General features: G+C 43.4%; 1 protein-coding gene across 1 annotated transcript in view; it reads right to left on the bottom strand.

The window, feature by feature from the left end:
* The window catches only part of DIPK2B (divergent protein kinase domain 2B), a 43,716-nt gene extending 23,270 nt beyond the window's left edge, over positions 1 to 20,446 (bottom strand). Inside the window, 2 exon segments of the mRNA NM_001035495.1 lie at positions 13,939 to 14,203; positions 20,116 to 20,446. Coding sequence (NP_001030572.1) covers positions 13,939 to 14,203; positions 20,116 to 20,348 — 498 coding nt within the window. The 5' untranslated portion in view covers positions 20,349 to 20,446.
* Between the last annotated feature and the right edge of the window lie 236 nt (positions 20,447 to 20,682).

Raw genomic sequence — 20,682 nt, 5'->3', positions numbered from 1 at the left:
TGTTCCATGTCCAGTTCTAACTGTTGCTTCCTGACCTGCATACAAATTTCTCAAGAGGCAGATCAGGTGTTCTGGTATTTCCATCTCTTTCAGAATTGTCCACAGTTGATTGTGATCCACATAGTCAAAGGCTTTGGCATAGTCAATAAAGCAGAAATAGATGCTTTTCTGGAACTGTCTTGCTTTTTCCATGATCCAGCGGATGTTGGCAATTTGATCTCTGGTTCCTCTGCCTTTTCTAAAACCAGCTTGAACATCAGGAAGTTCACGGTTCATGTATTGCTGAAGCCTGGCTTGGAGAATTTTGAGCATGACTTTACTAGCATGTGAGATGAGTGCAATTGTGCGGTAGTTTGAGCATTCTTTGGCATTGGCTTTCTTTGGGATTGGAATGAAAACCGACCTTTTCCAGTCCTGTGGCCACTGCTGAGTTTTCCAAATTTGCTGACATATTGAGTGCAGCACTTTCACATCATCATCTTTCAGGACTTGGGATAGCGCAACTGGAATTCCATCACCTCCACTAGCTTTGTTCATAGTGATGCTTTCTAAGGCCCACTTGACTTCACATTCCAGGATGTCTGGCTCTAGGTGAGTGATCACACCATCATGATTATCTGGGTCGTGAAGATCTTTTTTGTACAGTTCTTCTGTGTATTCTTGCCATCTCTTCTTAATATCTTATGATTCTGTTAGGTCCATAGGGGCAGTTTTGTTCCCCAGGGGACGTTTGACTACATCTGGAAACAATTTGGATTGTCACCACTGGGAGTTGTGATCCTACTGGTACCATGCAGGTGAGGGCTGTGGATGTTGCTAAACATCTTACAATGTACGGAAGCGCCCCCACCCTATCCTCCCAACAAAGAATGATCCAGCCTCAAGAGTCAATAGGGACAAGATTGGGAAACCCTGGATTTAGGTGATCAATTTCATTGGCTGCTAGAACAAAGCTCAGTAATCTTTAGGAGAAGATAACATAATTTAGAGTCTCTTTCATGTGTTATCCTTAAAATCCAGCATATAATGAAAAATTACCCAAAAAGAACACTTACTTCACTGTATTACAGTTATTATATACTTCACTTCTATCAGATTTAAGAGTAATAAACACACCAGTACCCTGTTCTCCTCCATCCCATTCCAATGGTGAAAATATAAGTCATTCAGTCGTGTCCAACTCTTTGTGACCCCATGGATTATACAGTCCATGGAATTCGCTAGGCCAGAATACTGGAGTGGGTAGCCTTTCCCCGATAATCAAGAAAAAAAAGGGGCTTCCCTGGTGGTCTAGTGGTTAAGAATCTGCCTTGCAATGCAAGCGACATGAGTTCAATCCCTGGTCTGAGACGACTCCACATGCCACAGACTGCCGGGAGCTGATGAGGCATTCCACTCGTGACAAAAGTCATGAGGAAGGAGGCTCGGCATACGCAAAGGTGGGATCGAGCCTCAGGAGTCCGCCCGGATATTCTCGAGCATCTACCCCCCAAAAAACCAGAGTCTGCCTACTTTATTGCTTTGTGCTCTCACCTCTGACTTTACTGGGGGCTGTCCCCCACCACCATCTCGCTCTCTCTGTCAAAGAGTTAACTTACAGCTCCAATTAATAAAGTTCCTGGGCAATTAGGAGTGTTTAAATCCAAACCCCTCAGATGGCTCTCTAACTCGCCTGACAAGTTTACCCGGACTCCTACAGCTATGCATACGATTGTTTACAGTCTCCCAGCCTCAAGAGGCACAGGAAGCTTAAGATATTCAAATAGCTTAGAGCCTCTCAGAGAGTTAGAAACTGTCAGAATAAACTAGTAAAACATTTCATTGATGAGCCAATGCTTGTTGCCAAGTTTTCACATCCCCTGAATTGTATCCTTGAATATGTATTAATTAATAGTTGGTATGTAGAAAAAATAAGTAGTGGCCTTGGTGTTAGTAACTTTAGACCCTTAAGGTAATAAATTCTTTCCTTTGTTGTAAACCCATTACACATCCTCCCTATAGGAATGCAATTTTATCTTCGGAAGATGGCGCCAAACCTTAAAATAATTACTCTTAGAGAAAATAAGTCTTTGTTGATAAGTCCTTGTCAAGAGTCATAAAATGTTAGTAGGCCTTCTGGCCAGAAGATGATGTAAATCACCTAAACCATTTGTATATGATAAATTTGCAGGAAAGAAACCCTAGTTTTTGATAAGGATCAAAAACTGCTGACTTTGCATCCCCTATTATCCTCTATGTGTAACTTAGGGTATAAAAACCCCTGTTGAAAATAAAGCTATGGGCCTTGCTCACCAACGCTTGGTCTCCCCATGTCATTCTTCCCTTTAACTTCCAGCTGAGTCTCCATCTGGAGCGCGGAACCCACCATGCTTACTAATTATGCCTGGGCTTCTAAGACCCACTTGGGAAGGTGTCTAGGGTGGGGCACCTTCCGCTATTCGAGAGGGCACCTGCGGCCTACGTAAGTGGTGCAAACTTTTTGTCTTGAAGTTTTATTGATGTCCCGCGTAAACCAAGCTACTCAGCCTCTTTTCTCCACTGAATTTTCCTACTGAGCTATCCTCATTCTATTACTCTTTATATCTCTAATTAGCATATAAATAGTCGCCTAGGCCGTCTCTCCTTCGAATACCCTGGATCAGCTGGGGCTGGACCCCAGCAACAGACCAACTCTCAAGCCCTTGAGCTACAACTACTGAGCCCACACACTGCAACTACTGAAGCCCGAATGCCTAGAGCCTGTGCTCTGCAACAAGAGAATCCACCGCAAGGAGAAGCCCGTGCACTTCAACAAAGAGGAGCTCCCACTTGCCGCAACTAGAAAAAAGCCCATGCAGCCATGAAGACCCATCGCAGTTAAAAATAAAACAAAATAAAGAAAAAAGAAAACAACCAATAAAAGCAGAAGTAGAACTAGAGATAATCCAGATATTAAAGTTAGCAAGTATAGAAGTCAAAGTAACTATGATTAAGATTTCAAGAAAATAGAGGAAAAGACAAACAAAAATAATGAAAGGGAGAGAATTTCAATAGAGAATTGCAATCTATGAAAAAAAGTTAAATTGGTGTTTAGAAATACAAGGTACAGTATCTGAAATTACAAAGTTACTGACTGGATTTAACCCCAAACTGGGCAGAGCAGAACATAAAATTAGTGAGCTATGTATGAGAGATAATATATGAAAACTTCAGAAGTAAATGGGGGAATACCTTTGTAGCCATAGGATAATTAGGACATTTAAAATAATTAATAAACTGGACTTCATTTAAATTAAGAATGTCAATTTATCAAAAGGTACCATTAGGACAGTGAAAAGGCAAGCCATAGGCTGGGAGAAGATATTTGTAATACATATATCCAACAAAAAGTCTTGTATCCAGAATATAAATGTAACTTTCGCAATGAGACAGACAACTCAATAAAAAATGGACAAACAACATATGCCAACACTTTACAAAAGATGAAACCAGAATAGCTGATAAGTATATGAAAAGGATCTTTATATTTTAAGTTATGAGAAAAATACAAATTCAGCTCACACAATGAGATATTGGTAGACACTCACCAAGATGACTAAAATGAAAAACTAACAATATCAAGTGTGATGAAGATGTGGAACCATGGAACTCTGTCTTCCATTGCTTATAGGAAGAAATCAGTACAACTACTTTGGGAAACTGTTGGGCAGTATTGACTAAATCTATCCATAGGTACACAATAAAACCCCAAAATATCCTTTCTGTATGCTTGTGTTCACCAACTGACATAGATAAGAATGTTTGCAGAAGTTTTAATGTACAATAACCCAAACTAAATACAACACAGATGTTCATCAACATTAGAATGAATAAACTGACTTCATCATACAATGGACTAGTCTACTGCAATGAAAAACAAGCTACTGATTCATGCAACACTATGGTTAAATAGCTTGACAACATGTTGAAGATGTACTGTGTGATTCCATTTAAATGAAGTTCAAAACCAGGTAAAACTGATTTATGGTGATTTAGTTCAGAATGGTTACTGTTGGGAAGGGATGGGTGGGGTGATTGATTGTTCCATTTTTCCTGGAACTGAGGGGTTTCACAGAATGTGAGACTTTCAGGGCTGAAGCAAGTCTAGTGTCAAGAAAATCAGATGGTTGGTCACCCTAGAGGCAGTCTTTTTAGGGAAGGGACATGAAAGAGCCTTCTGAGGGGCTGGAAATATTCAGTATCTTGATGTGGACAGTGGTTACAGGAATGAACACATGTGTAAAAATTTATCTAGCTCTACATGTTATATATGCACATTTAAGAGCATAGGTTATACTTTGATTGAAAAACTTAGGAGAGAACTCTATTTTTCAAAGTATTAAGTGAAAATAAACTACAGACCAAGGCCATGGGGAGAATTTTGGTGGATAACAAAATGAAGCCCCAATGTTCATAATGTTTGTCTGTCTTCTTTGATCTGGTGGAGCAAAACAGTGGTGAACAAGAATGGGGTGCCAGTATGTGTAAAGGAAGCTTTCATTGTTTGGAACGAGTCTTCCCACCTGGAAGATTCAGAGACCTTGCAAACAATATTGCTGAATCTCGGGCAGTGAAAGGGGAAAATAGAAAAGGCATGAAAATTCATTTCTGATATTCAAAGGAGCAAGAGGATAGATTTTTCAAAGTACTGCATGATAGGAAATATTCTTAAGACAAGATATTAATAGAATGATTTGTGCACCTCTAAACTGTGGGAAATTCTGAAAGAGATGGGAATACCAGACCACCTGACCTGCATCTTGAGAAACCTATATGTAGGTCAGGAAGCAACAGTTAGAACTGGACATGGAACAACAGACTGGTTCCAAATAGGAAAAGGAGTACATCAAGGCTGTATACTGTCACCCTGCTTATTTAACTTATATGCAGAGTACATCATGAGAAACGCTGGGCTGGAGGAAGCACAAGCTGGAATCAAGATTGCCGGGAGAAATATCAATAACCTCAGATATGCAGATGACACCACCCTTATGGCAGAAAGTGAAGAGGAACTCAAAAGCCCCTTGATGAAAGTGAAAGAGGAGAGTGAAAAAGTTGGCTTAAAGCTCAACATTCAGAAAACGAAGATCATGGCGTCTGGTCCCATCACTTCATGGGAAATAGATGGGGAAACAGTGGAAATAGTGTCAGACTTTATTTTTTGGGCTCCAAAATCACTTCAGATGGTGACTGTAGCCATGAAATTAAAAGACACTTACTCCTTGGAAGGAAGTTATGACCAACCTAGATAGCATATTAAAAAGCAGAGACATTACTTTGCCAACAAAGGTCTGTCTAGTCAAGGCTATGGTTTTTCCAGTGGTCATGTATGGATGTGAGAGTTGGACTGTGAAGAAAGCTGAGTGCCGAAGAATTGATGCTTTTGAACTGTGGTGTTGGAGAAGACTCTTGAGAGTCCCTTGGACTACAAGGAGGTCCAACCAGTCCATCCTAAAGGAGACCAGTCCTGGGTGTTCTTTGGAAGGACTGATGTTGAGGCTGAAACTCCAACATTTTGGCCACCTCATGCGAAGAGCTGACTCACTGGAAAAGACCCTGATGCTGGGAGGAATTGGGGGCAGGAAGAGAAGGGAACGACAGAGGATGAGATGGCTGGATGGCATCACTAACTCGATGGACGTGAGTTTGAGTAGACTCCAGGAGCTGGTGATGGACAGGGAGGCCTGGTGTGCTGTGATTCATGGGGTCGCAAAGAGTTGTATACGACTGAGCAACTGAACTGAACTGAGAAGAGGAAGAGATGATCTTAAGTCATTACCGGGAAATCATTTAACAGAATTATTCTAGAATAACTCTTTTTCTTTGATCTGGTCTTTGGCATTTCTACTTTTTAAAATGTATTGAATGTTTCTGTGGCTTAATAAATGGTTTTTAGAATGTAACACATGTATCAATTACTTCTACCAATTTTTTCAAGCAAATATCTTTATAGATTATATATTATATACTATGTAGATAGCCAGTCCCCAGGACTCTGAGACAAGCTACACTCTATCAAAAGCGTTTGCTCCAGAGTAGGTTGTGATAGTGATAGGGATAGCTAGATAGCCAGGAAAGACATCGTAGAAAGAACAAAGGATGGCTTGATTGATTTAAGAAGGGGCGTGCTTGGCTAATGTCTAAGTTCAGGAAAAGCTGGGGGCCCAGGGAAGATGAAGTCTGCTCTGATGGTCTGTCTTGGTGACTGTCCAGGCTTCAGTAATGCTTTGTCTGGGGACTGCCTCTATTCTGCATTTGAGACTCATAGGGAAGGAGCCACTGGCAACTCATGTCTACCTTTCCTGAGTCTTCTCTTGCCTCCATTTTCTTCTCCGAACCTGTCTGTGTCAAGGGAAACCTTTCACTGTCTCCTTTTCACTCATGAGATCAATAATAATTTAGGAGTCATTTTCGAGGATGGGTTGGATAATCTATGAGTGCTGTTTCTTTTTTAAAAAAATTATCTATTTTTGACGTGTACACACTGCTATATTTATTTATTTATGGCTCACCAGGTCTTCCCTGGTGGCTCAGATGGTAAAGAATCTGCCTGCAGTATGGGAGACCCAGGTTCGATCCATGGGTCGGGAAGATCCCCTGGAGAAGGGAATGGCAATCCACTCCAGTATTGTTGCCTGGAGAATGCCATGGACAGAGGAGGCTGGTGGGCTACAGTCCACAGGGTCGAAAAGAGTCAGACACAACTGAGCAATAACGCATACACACTGCTAAGTTATCAGACTTCATCACATATGCTTTGTCTCCCCCACTGGGGTGTTATCTCTCAGAGTGCAGGGGCCTTGTCTGGACAGCCTTATACCCTCCTAGGGTCTAGGATATGTCCTGCACATACCCCTTCAATATTTTTTTTTTTATAAAATTTAAACAAAAAGAAATTTTATCATTCATTTAGCAGTTACCTGTAAAACTATATTCTGATTAAATGGTTAATACACACTTTGATTACTTTATTTCTCTTAATGTATGTGTATGGTGGTTTCATACTGTTCATGGGGTTCTCAAGGCAAGAATACTGAAGTGGTTTGCCATTCCCTTCTCCAGTGGACCACATTCTGTCAGACCTCTCCACCATGACCCGCCCGTCTTGGGTGGCCCCACGGGCATGGTTTAGTTTCATTGAGTTAGACAAGGCTGTGGTCCTAGTGTGATTAGATTGACTAGTTTCCTGTGAGTATGGACCTAACAGAAGCAGAAGATATTAAGAAGAGATGGCAAGAATACACAGAAGAACTGTACAAAAAGGATCTTCATGACCCAGATAATCACGAAGGTGTGATCACTCACCTAGAGCCAGACATCCTGGAATGTGAAATCAAGTGGGCCTTAGAAAGCATCACTATGAACAAAGCTAGTGGAGGTGATGGAATTCCAGTTGAGCTATTTCAAATCCTGAAAGATGATGCTGTGAAAGTGCTGCACTCAATATGCCAGCAAATTTGGAAAACTCAGCAGTGGCCACAGGGCTGGAAAAGGTCACTTTTCATTCCAATCCCAAAGAAAGGCAATGCCAAAGAATGCTCAAACTATCGCACCATTGCACTCATCTCACACGCTAGTAAAGTAATGCTGAAAATTCTCCAAGCCAGGCTTCAGCAATACATGAACTGTGAACTTCCAGATGTTCAAGCTGGTTTTAGAAAAGGCAAAGGAATCAGCGACCAAATTGCCAACATCTGCTGGATCATCGAAAAAGCAAGAGAGTTCCAGAAAAACATCTATTTCTGCTTTATTGACTATGCCAAAGCCTTTGGCTGTGTGGATCACAATAAACTGTGGACAATTCTGAAAGAGATGGGAATACCAGACCACCTGACCTGCCTCTTGAGAAATTTGTATGCAGGTCAGGAAGCAACAGTTAGAACTGGACATGGAACAAAAGACTGGTTCCAAATAGGAAAAGGAATACCTTTTCCTATTTGTTACCCTGCTTATTTAACTTATATGCAGAGTACATCATGAGAAACACTGGGCTGGAGGAAGCACAAGCTGGAATCAAGATTGCCGGGAGAAATATCAATAACCTCAGATATGCAGATGACACCACCCTTATAGCAGAAAGTGAAGAGGAACTCAAAAGCCTCTTGATGAAAGTGAAAGAGGAGAGTGAAAAAGTTGGCTTAAAACTCAACATTCAGAAAACGAAGATCATGGCATCTGGTCCCATCTCTTCATGGGAAATAGATGGAGAAACAGTGGAAACAGTGTCAGACTTTATTTTTTGGGGCTCCAAAATAACTGCAGATGGTGACTGCAGCAATGAAATTAAAAGACGCTTACTTATTGGAAGAAAAGTTATGACCAACCTAGATAGCATATTGAAAAGCAGAGACATTACTTTGCCAACAAAGGTCTGTCTAGTCAAGGCTATGGTTTTTCCTGTGGTCATGTACGGATGTGAGAGTTGGACTGTGAAGAAAGCTGAGTGTCAAAGAATTGATGCTTTCGAACTGTGGTGTTGGAGAAGACTCTTGAGAGTCCCTTGGACTGCAAGGAGATCCAACCTGTCCATTCTGAAGCAGATCAGCCCTGGGATTTCTTTGGAAGGAATGATGCTAAAGCTGAAACTCCAGTACGTTGGCCACCTCATGTGAAGATTTGACTCATTGGAAAAGACTCTGATGCTGGGAGGGATTGGGGGCAGGAGGAGAAGGGGACAACAGAGGATGAGATGGCTGGATGACATCACTAACTCTATGGACGTGAGTCTGAGTGAACTCCGGGAGTTGGTGATGGACAGGGAGGCCTGGCGTGCTGCGATTCATGGGGTCTCAAAGAGTCGGACATGACTGAGCGACTAAACTGAACTGAACTGATGGTGGTTTAGTCGCTAAGTCGTGTCCAACTTTTGCGACTCCATGGACTGTAGCCCACCAGGCTCTTCCTCTGTCCATGGAATTTTCCAGATAAAAATACTGCCGTTTCTTTCTCTAGGGGATCTTCCCAACCCAGAGATTGAACTTGGGTCTCCTTCACTGCAGGCAGAGTCTTTACTGACTGAACCCCCTGTGCCTCTTGTGTCTCCTACATTGGCAGGCAGCTTGTTTACCACTAGCGCCACCTGGGAAACCCATCTCTTATTGTATTTATGTAAAAAAAGGAATTGAGACAAGGGAAGTAAAATTGCCAGGCATCTTGCTTTAAACAAAGCTTCCTGAACACTCTATACACTCTATACCACCGTCTAGTGAGAGAAAAAACTCCACTTCCCACCTGACAAGAAACAGGGTTAGCGTATAGAACAATGTCGAGTGGATGACAGTTGAGGGGATGGGAGGAGGACCTGATGGAGGAACTGTTTTTCCTCTGATTAGCCACGTGCTGCTGAGGATGGTTGCTTCTTGGCACTTGGCGTAACAGCAGAGGAAGCCTTCTTTGTGGCTTTGTGAACAAGCACATCATGATAAACTCTGGGTGCTGTCCTTGGCCATGGCTCTGTTTGTGGGCTCGTAATTTAGGCTGTGGGATATTCCCGTCAGAACAATGCAGGTTTTGGAAGAGAAAAGTCATGGTTTTATTAGCGTAAGTGCCACAGACACACACCCACGTACGTTGCCTTGTTTCACCCTTTTGCTGATTCCTGGTCCAGTCCAGCCTCCTTGGCAGCCCTTAGCTGCAGTGTATTGCCTATGTCTCAAGAGAGGGTCCTTGGTATTAATACAAAATTGCACTTGGCATCTGATGATGAGCACTGGATCTTTTCATCCAAGTCGACTTTTCTAAGCAACGTCATCAGTCCAGGTTCTGAGGGCCCTGCACCAGTCAGATCCCTCCTGCCTTCAATTTTCTTTTATTTCTTCATTTCTCCTTCCTTCCCTGCCTTGCCAGTTTTCTGAGCCAACTCATCAGTTTCTTGTGGCTGCTTTTGTCTCCTCCAAACACACATTAGCACATCCTCACTCAAATACTCACACTTGAGGGTCCTGGCCTAGATCCCTGGTGGAAAGTGGCTCTTGAGGAATTCAGAGAAAGCACACTGAAGCCATGTGCCGAATGGCCTGCCGATAGGCAGAGTTGGCATTGGGCCATTTAATATAGAGCTGAAGGATGAGGCAAGTCTCCCTACCACCCATTCTACAATCTCTCTCCACTTGACTCCTGAAACTTCCATGTGAAAAGAGAAATACTATAATTTCTAAATTAGAAATCAGGACTTCATGTCTGACCGACTATCAGAAAAATAGGGTAGAGCTATTTGGCCAAATCTAGGATGAATTGGCAGTTACATAGATGTCACCTCATAGTCCAGCTGAAATCATGACAAAGGCTGCTTGCATGGAACACTACCAAGGAGAATTCCAGGGCCACATCTGGGTTTTGTGGGGAAAATAATGCAGGGAGGTATTAGGAAGGTCTGAGATAGACATGGGATGGGCTAGTGGGAGCATCATAATATTGACTTTACACACAAATGGTTTCTCAGAGGGCTACAGTGAAATGCTATTAGCTGTTAACATCCTGGCATGAATTAAATTATTAATGTCACCTGTCACTCCTCAGGGCTCTAAGTGAATGGAGTCAGAGGATTGGTGAAGTTTTGTAAATGGCTTATTTTTCCTTTTTTTTATTAAGGTAAAATTTATATCACGTAAAATTCATCATTTGGACCATTTTAAGGTCATGTATGGATGCGAGATTTGGACTGTGAAGAAAGCTGAGTGCCGAAGAATTGATGCTTTTGAACTGTGGTGTTGGAGAAGACTCTTGAGAGTCCCTTGGACTGCAAGGAGATCCAACCAGTCCATTCTAAAGGAGATCAGCCCTGGGATTTCTTTGGAAGGACTGATGCTGAGGTTGAAACTCCAATACTTTGGCCACTTCATGTGAAGAGTTGACTCATTGGAAAAGACTCTGATGCTGGGAGGGATTGGGGGCAGGAGGAGAAGGGGACAACAGAGGATGAGATGGCTGGATGGCATCACTAACTCGATGGACATGAGTTTGAGTAAACTCTGGGAGTTGGTGATGGACAGGGAGGTCTGGCGTGCTGCGATTCATGGGGTTGCAAAGAGTCGGACACAACTGAGTGACTGAACTGAACTGAACTAAACTGAAGGTGAACAATTCAGTGGCTTTTAGTTGTACGACTATCACCACTATCTAACTCCGGAAATTTTCATCACCCCAAGAGATTCCGTGTATCTATTAAAGAGTCACTCTTAATTCTCTTCTCCTCTCAGCCCGTGGCAACGACTACAATATGGATGGGCTGCCCAGGTGGAGATAATGGTAAAGAACCCACCTGCCAATGCATGAGATGTAAGAGACGCGGGTTTGACCCCTGGGTGGGGAAGATTCCCTAGAGAAGAAAATGGCAACCCATTCCAGTATTCTTGCCTGAAGAATTCCATGGACAGAGGAGCCTAGTGGGCTACAGTCTGTGGAGTTGCAAAGAGTTGGACCCAACTGAACAACTAACACTTTTACTTTCAGGACTCAGCCACAGTTTCTAGTTCCCAGGGATCTTCTGCTTTTACCACAGCATCTATACTCATCAAGGTAGGTGACACTAGATGTACATGGCAGGTTGCTTTGGACTTTCTAGCACCCCCAGGATAATCTCCACTGCATTCTGAAGTGTCTAGAAGTGAGGGAAAGAGGGAGTCTTCCTTAGTTCAAAGCCCAAGACCAGTTTGGTCACTTTCTGTGGAATCCCAAATGTATCTTATGTGCCAGGAAGTTCTGTCCTTTGGTACATGGTCCAGGTCCCAGGTGGAAATAGTCTGGGGCCAGTGACTTGGGAGAACTGTGCCTGTCAGCAAGGGAGCAGACAACAATGAGAGCAGGAAGAAGTGATGGGATTTTCAAGGGGTTCTGAAACAATTCCTTGTGTATCTTGTTTTACTCTTCCTGGGGACTCCTATTTGTGCCTGAGCAAATAATTGAGGCAAAGCCCAGGAGGTCTCATATTAGTCCTTCCCATGTGGCCAGCCTGAGAATGACAGATGGTGGGTACCCCAGGCCAGTGCAGGGAGGGTGTGTCTGCAGGCAGAGGATGTGTCTGCAGGTGCAGAAAGAGGCACAAGGCCATTACACCTAGGGTGTGTATCATGGTGTGGGCTTTGATATCTGTCCTCTGTTTTCTGTTTCTGCCCAGTGTTGAGCAGCTCCCATAAGGTTCTTCCCACCTGAGTCTCCAATTCCTATCTCCCACACCAACTCCAAGATCCTTAGGCTGGGTCCTGCCACCACCTCCCCAGCCTGGGAATAGCTTGACTTCCTCTGGCTTATTCTCTCCCCATTCCAGGCTAGTGAGATTTGTAAAGTACAGAGTACAAAAGGATTACGTGTAAAGTTCAGTGTCAGATGATGGCCATGTTACCAGCAGCTTGATTCCTCTTGATTTCTAAGCAGTTTCCACACAACCATAAGGCAAAGTCACATGGCCTTGCCACGTGGTTGAGGTATCTAGGGACCAGTGATTCTGCTTTATTCTGGGTGACTCATCTTGAACACACCAAAGGGAAGGTCTATTAGTGTTCAGAAATTACCTGGGCAGCCTTATGTGCCCATTTGAAGGGGCTAGTGGTCTAGGGACTTCAAGAAACAATCTTGGCATGCCCCCGAGGAACGCCAAATCCTCCAGCCTCATCATGGCAGGAAGATTGAGGTGAGTTCTTCTTCCTCATCTTTGCTAAAGGTGAGTGGCTCCTCAATCTTTTGAGGTGGCATTGTCTGCCCTAAGGGGCTGGGCTGGATGGGCATGGAGGTGCATGACTATGTTGGTTTGGATAAAAATCAGATGATACCAGCAATGACAGCACAGGAGGGGACAAACACAGGGTAAGATGTCACCAGCATGTGCCAAAGCTCTGAAGGCAGCCTACTCATGGGAGTGGGTGGGAACTCTCAAATGGGAGGAGGGAGCTGCGTTACTGGAGTCTACTTTCACAGTGACTTACGTTTGGTTCTTCTTTATGGTGGGAGTTGAAAAAGGAAGCTGATTTTCAAAGTAGGGTCTCTGGATCATGAAAGAGGATGTATATGGAAGCGTCTAAGACAGTCACATGGAGTATAGAGAACAGACTTATGGACATGGGCAGGGGAAGGAAGGAGAAGGTAAGATGAATGGAAAGAGTATCATGGAAGGATATACACTACCATATGTAAGATAAACAGACAATGGAAATTTGCTGTATGACTCCGGGAACTCAAATCAGGGCTCTGTAACAACCTAGAGGAGTGGGAAAGGATGGGAGGTAGGAGGGAAGTTCAAGAGGGAGGGGACATAGGTATACCTGTGGCTAATTCATGTTGATGTATGGCAGAAACCAATGCAATATTGTAAAGCAATTATCCTTCAATTAAAAATAAAATCGTTATGAATATTCCAAAAAAAAAAAAGAACAGTGACAGTTCAGGGGTTAGCAAACATTGTAGGCGAGCTAAGCCCTTTTGGGGGAGGGGGCAAGGTTGGTGATGGTCATCCCGTCAGATGTTCAGACCAGAGATGGCAGCTAGGAACTGTTTCCCAAAGAGTCCCCCAGGGTCACATTGGAGAGAATGGAGCATGACAATGGGAGCAGTCCCTACAACTAAACCACTTTGTGAAGTTGCTCAGTCGTGTCCGACTCTTTGTGACCCTATGGACTGTAGTCTGCCAGCCTCCTCTGTCCATGGGATTTTCCAGGCAAGAATACTGGAGTGGTTACCATTTCCTTCTCCAGGGGATCTTCCCGACCCAGGGATCAATCCTGGGTCTCCTGCACTGTAGTCAGACTCTTTGTTGTCTGAGCCATCAGGAAACCTCTTTAGTTCCTGTCTTGTCAAAAGCCATGTTGTTTCATGACACTGTTTTGTCCCACTTTAGACAAACTACAATTCCTTTTGCCCAGACAGACTGAGATGTGGGCTGGCAATGGTACCCTCCGTTCTCCTGCCCCCCACAGCCAGGACACTCACCCGCACCAGGTCTGGTGTGAGTCGCTTGGCCTGCAGCCATTTCTGGAACCTCCCTGTTTTCCGCAGGACACGCTCAATACTGCAGGTTTTGGGGGCAGCTGCGGAGGCACAGATCCTCCCATCTGAGATCTTGTTTTGCTGTTTGCTGACCAGCCTTGAGATCTCCACTGGGCGCCAGGTTTTGAAATCATCTGAGTAATTTGCAGAGTAAGAAGGCAAGTCGTCAGGAGGTGGTCCGAGGTGTAAGGCCAGCCCGTTGTCAAACCTGAAAAAGCATCAGCCATTTTCAGATCAGCCTGGGAGCTGGAGAGAAGGAACTAGGCAGGGACCAGTCACACTGCCAGAGCCAGCAGAGCCCAGGGACAGGGACATAGGGGCCCACGTCTGCTTGGATCCAATTCTTCTCCTTAGACTGGGGTGCTCCAGGCTCTTTCTGTCAAAGGACTATTTTTGTTTTCTCAGGCTTAAGGAAGTTTATATGTGATGTCAGAAACGGTGAGGGATCTGCATACCAGACACAAACTTTATCTTCTTCCCTTAACTGGCTTTCTGTGAAGGCAGCAGTTTTACACATGCTGGTACCTTTGATTCTCCTCATGTCCCATCCTCACTTTACAGATGTGGAAGCAGACTTACAGAGCTTAAGTGCCTTGCCCAAGGTCAGATAATATGTGGCTAAGCAGGGGTGCAAACCCAGGGCTCTCTGTCAGCAAAACCCATGATCTTTCTCCTTCGCTACCCTGGTTCTAGTTGCAGCATGCGGAATCTAGTTCTCTGGCCCCTTGAGTTGGGAGTGTGGGGTCTTAACCACTGGACCACCAGAGAAGACCTGAAACCAAAGTTTTTGAAGAAGCTTATTGCCCTGCGCTGGGGAGAGCACTACCCCCTTCATATCCAACCCCAAACGGCCCCGTCAATTTTTCTTTCAGTCCAAAGATTTAAGTTAGCAGTCCCAGCCAAGTGTCAGGGAACAGTGGCTGTTAAAGGGTCAGCAGACTCAAAACTATCTGGGATCCAGGAGGTGTGTGATTCCACACAATGGCCTGGGCGGTGCTACATGCTCCCCAGGGGAGAGGAACTGGCCTATTACCATTTGCTGATTTTCTACACCCACCCACAGTGACCCTTTTCTCCAGTCATCACTCTAGCTGTGTGTCAACATTTCCATCAGGAACGAATGCTAAATCTTCTTCTCATTCATGTATGAAAAATTACTAAGAAAATTGTGTATCTTCATTATTATTGAGGGTACACAGCAAATGAAAATTAGGTGTATATGTTATATATTTTCTTTTTTAAAAAATAAATAATTATTTTATTGAAGTATAGTTGAATTACAATGTTGTGCTAATTTCTACTGTATAGCAAAGTGATTCAGTTACATGTGTATATACATTGTTTTCCATATTCTTTTCCAGTATGATTTATCACAAGATATTGAATATAGTTCCCTGTGCTACACAGAAGGACCTCACTTTTAATTTAATTTCAATAAGAATCTTTAAATTCTTATTATTGGGCATTACTGGGCAACCTCATGATAATGAGTTTTCGAGGAACTAGCTCCACACCCTACATTGTATTTTTTTCTCACTTACATGACACAGTTACCCTAAGAGACTGCAAGCTTTTCTAAGAAGATGCTCTAAGAAACTGTCAGTCAATACCTTCTGTGATACTGGACTGTTCAAACTTCAATGGAAATAGGCACAAAGAATTCTGTTCCAGGACATTGCCACAAATCTGTTTAAAAAGACCGAATGCCAAAAACTTGCAAGGAATCAATTTTACTGGCATTTTTAGGACAATCATGGGAATTGATCCTCCCCACTGGGAGGATAAGGAAGGGCCTAGGGCCCTGAGGCAGGCCTGTCTGTTTCCTGTAGCTGTTCTTGTTCAGGTGGGTTCAAACCACTTCTCCCCAAGGGCCTGTAACTAAGGGTCTACAACCAGGTGGCTCTTTTAGATAACAATAACAGCAACGCACATTTATGAATCACTTTAGCAATCACTTTGCTAAACACTTTATGTGCCATAATTCAGTTATACCTTTCAACAAACCTATGAGGTCAGCGCTGCTGTTATCATGCAGATAAGGAAACTGAGGCACAGAAATGTTAAGTGCTTTACTCCAAATCACACAGCCAGGAACTGGAGGAAGTAGCCTTCAGGGCTCCAGAGCTTGTCCTCTCAACCACTTTGCTGCTACTTAGTCCTTTATCATCCATTTTATGAATTAGCTCTTGGGAACAGACTGGTAACATTATTAGGGGTTATAGCTGTGTGCTAAGTCTCTTCAGTCATGTCTGACTCTTAGTGACCCCACGGACTGTAGCCCACCAGGCTCCTCTGTCCACGGGATTCTCCAGGCAAGAATACTGAAGTGGATAGCCATGCCCTCCTCCAGGGGATCTTCCTTACCCAGGGATTGAACCCAGATCTCCTGCACTGCAGACAGATTCTTTACTGTCTGAGCCACCACGAAAGCCCATGAATACTGGAGTGGGTAGTTTATCCCTTCTCCAGGGGCTCTTCCTGACCCAGGAATCAATAGGGAACAGATAGGGAAAGAAGGAAAGGTGACATCATCCACCAATCATGTGTCTTCAGCCTACCCAGTCAGCCTCAGGAGCTCACTCTCTGTTGTTGAACAACAAGCATTGTCCAATTCTTAATGAGGACAGGTCTTGGAGTGCTAATGCTTGTCTGGCAACAGCATTTCAGCTTACCATCTGAAAGTCTGGGGTGGGTTTTCTCAAAAGGCAGCATCATGATCATTTTTCAAAGTGGAGAAATGTTTGGAGCTGAACAAGAACAAGATGAACAAACACACCTTTGGAAAGAGAGGCGAAGGATGTGAATTTGCAGATCATTTATCAAAGAAGAAATACAAAAGGCCAAGAAGTCTGAAAAAAGGGCTCAACTCAGAAGAATATACAAAGCAAAAATAATAGTAATAGTAAACATTTCTGAGTGTGCAAGAAGTAAACTCTATAGGAAGAAGTCTCCATTTGGCTATATATACATATATGTCTCAAAATTCTAAAAATTCACTAGATTTTTTTGACCCAGAAATTTTACCTTTTAGAATTTGTTATAGGAATTAATTACTGATATGCATAAAAGTCTAACCACAAGGAGGTTCAACATAGCACTGTTTTTAATAACATAAAGTGCAAAAAGCCCTAGTTGTCCCACCACAGTGATTTAGTTAAATACATTAGGATTGACTGATGCAATTGTATACCATGAAACCGCTAAAAATCAAATTGTGGGGAATAGTTAATGTGGAAAAATCTTCCCGATATATTGTTAAATAAAAGTTTCCAAAAGAGTGCATAATATGCTCACATTTTTGTTGAAAAGAATTTAATCCACACTTAGCAAAAAGGTAGTAAGGGTCATACACCAAAATGTTAATGAAGCGGTGATCCTTGGTGAGGGATTGTCTGAGATCTTTATTTTGTGTTTTCTTTAATTGATATTTCCTGAAGATTCTAAAATAAAAATATATCACTTTTAAAATAAGGAAATAACTATTTACGATGTAGAGAAAAGGACTATAAACAAGGCTACATTTCCAGACCCATTCACTGGCCTCAGTTTCCTTGCATTGAGAATGTGATTTCTCAACGTGAAGCGTTCCAGACCCCAAACTGCCCTGCCTAGTGATTTCCTGCTTGGATCTGCACACTTCCCTTTCAGGCAGGCACATGTGGAAAATGAATTCTGAGGGAGCTGAAGTAATATCCTGAACTCGAACTGGAACACAAACCTATTTGGGGAAATGTTTCCTGAATTTGGCCGTTACTTGCCTGCTGAGAAAAGCCTCATTTCTTTCCACTTGGTGAAGAGTCGACTGTAACATTCATATATTCTTGTTTACTTATCTGGAGGAGGAGGTGAGTCTGGAGCTCTTCCTCAGGTGAATCCCTTAATTTCCCTCCCTCCTATCTTAAAATATGTCCATATTTTCACTGCCTTCTTTCTCTAAGGAATCAGTTCCACCCACTTCCCCTGTGTTACTGATTTTATTCATCCCATTTCTTAGGTGGGAATTCTTGAGTTCATTTTCCACATCTCCATCTTTCTTTCCTCTTGCATTGAGTTGATCAACAAAATAAGTCTCCAACTAAATTGACTTGCATCCTTCCTGCTCAGCTTTGTTCTCAATGATCTTTCTCTTGGATGAGGAGAACTGGTCTGCATCACCTGGCCATTCTGCACACTGCTTTCCAGAAGATCTTTGCAAAATACTGGCCTCATCTTGTCCCCACCCTACGTAACACTCTCACCATTGCCTGCTACAGAACTCCTGTAGGTGGAAGTCTTTCAATTTTTCAACATTCAAAATGCTTTAAAAATGATAATAGAATACACACACACACGTGTGTGTGTGTGTGTGTGTGTATTTGCGCTCAGTCGTGTCTGACTCTTGGCAACCCCATGGACTATAGCCCGCCAGGCTCCTCTGTCCATGGGATTTTTCCAAGCAAGAATGCTGGAGTGGGTTGCCATTTCCTCCTCCAGTGAATCTTTCCAATGCAGGGCTCAAACCTGCATCTCCTGTGTCTCCTGCTTGGCAGGCATTTTCTTTACCCCTGAGCCACCTGGGAAACCCATATATATGTCTCCACATATATATATGCACTACCATACATAAAATAGATCACTAATAAGGATCTGCTGTGTAGCACAAGGAACTCTACTCAGTATTCTGTAATAACCTATATGGGAAAAAAATCTAAAAAAGAATTAATATATGTGTATAGATACTGATTCACTTTTCTATATACCTGAAACTAACATTACATTGTAAATCAGCTACACTCCAATACAAATTTTAAAAAAACAGTCTACTAGGAAAAGTTCATTTCAACTCCCTGTGATATCTACCATCTCACAAAAGAAATTCAACATTTTTATTGGTATTTTCTGTTTGTTATTTCTGTTTAGTAACTTAGTGGAATACTCAAGTTTTGGTTAATGTAGACTGAAAATAAAATTATTGTCAGTTAATGCCTTCTGCCTGGTCACCAAATCTTACAAGTCAAGGGCATAAGAGAAGAGGTCTATTACAAAGTGTCTTTGATATTGAGAAAGTTGGAGACCACTGGCTCACAGGTTAGGGTCCCAATTCCTTGGTATGGCATTCAAGGCCCCCTGCCCCTTGCAATCTCCTCCTTGTGCCATGCCTCCACATGGGCCCTATGCTCCAGCCACGAAGGCACACCTCTGGGCCTTTGCTTAAGCTGATCCTTCTACTTTAAGCTGCTCTCCTCCCACTTAATTTCAGCTCATCATCCTTCATGGCTGTGCTCAGAAGCCCTTCTCTAGTCCCCATTTGGAACTAAAATTCTCTCCCTGGAATTCCCCAAGGTCCTTTACACTTCACTTCTGGCCTGCATCAGATCAGGCCTTATTGCTATTTGTAACACTGTTCCCTACCTCCTGAACCCCTGGAGTGCAAGGACCAGAGTTATAGCAATGTCATTATAGCACGTACTGGGCCTTGGCCATAGTAAAGGTTCATTGAACATGAGTTGACAGGGTTGAATTCCAGAGCATGGTACCATTCTCTGGAGAGAGCCATGTGCATGAGATTTATTAAACTTAGGTTTTCCTCTGATCAAGGTAACAGTTCACAACAGAAAACTCATTCAGAAACTTTGGAGCGATCTGCTTTGGTTTGAGTCCCAGATATGCCACTTATTAGGTGGTGACCTTGAGCCAGTCACTGAACCTTGCTAGGTTTCCGTTCACTATCTGAATCATGGGTGCGAATCTCTAACTCCCAGGATTGTTGTGAGGCGAAAATAACAATAGTTTAAAAACGTTCATCACATAGTAAGCTTTATATAAATTTTATTTCCCTGCTACTATGAGAAATGAACTTGGTAAACTCAATAGTCCCGGGCTACTTCATTCATGAAAAAGAAAACTTTATGCTCCCACTTCCAAAGGAAATGTTGGATTTAGCATTTAGAGCTGAAATTAGACTTCACACCTTCCCTCCTCTCCATCCCAACCTTAACCCATTACCACTATAATTAAATGGCTTTGCTTCAGCTCGCACCCAAAAACTACACCCTGACTTGTTTTCAAGAAATTCCAGGACCTCATCACATGAAGGGAACAACATTTTGCCCCTCAGAGTTATCCAACTGAGATTCTGACCTTATTTCTTCTTTAAAGAACTTCTTGCAAATAGATGTCCCGATGCAGGCGTTACATTTATCAAGACCAAGGAAAGTCTTTCCCAAATTGTAGCTCGTTCGGACTCGGGATACCGGAGAAGGAGAGGGAGAAGCCGGTGAGGAGACAGAGTAGCTCAGGCCGGAGACCCACAGCAGCAAGAACGGCCAGCCCAGGTGGAGGGCGGCAGCTTTGGGCCCCAGCCGAGGCTCCATCGCAGGCTCAGGATTCCAGCTGCACCCACTTAGGGCTGCGCAGAGGCAGGTCTTGGCAAAAGAGAAGGGGCTGGCTTTAGGGCGCTGACCCCATCCCAGCGTCACAGGTTTCTGCTGGAGGATGCTAAGGACCTTGGGGCTAACGAGGCTGGGGAGGAGGTGAGGAAGTCCGTGGAGGATGCTGATAAAACCGTTTCCAGAGTTACTCTTCCTCTGCCCCGGGGCGGCTGCTGCAGGCTGGGGAGGGGCTGAAGGGCAGATTTCGGGATGGACAATGGCCAGGGCCTCCCTATGCAGTCCTTTTGACAAACACAGGATATCCTGGCTATGCAGG

The sequence above is a fragment of the Bos taurus genome, chromosome X (assembly GCF_002263795.3).
Source record: "Bos taurus isolate L1 Dominette 01449 registration number 42190680 breed Hereford chromosome X, ARS-UCD2.0, whole genome shotgun sequence".
Lineage (NCBI taxonomy): Eukaryota > Metazoa > Chordata > Mammalia > Artiodactyla > Bovidae > Bos > Bos taurus.
The sequence above is the reverse complement of the archived record's forward strand: the minus strand, read 5'-3'. Positions and strand labels throughout refer to the sequence as shown.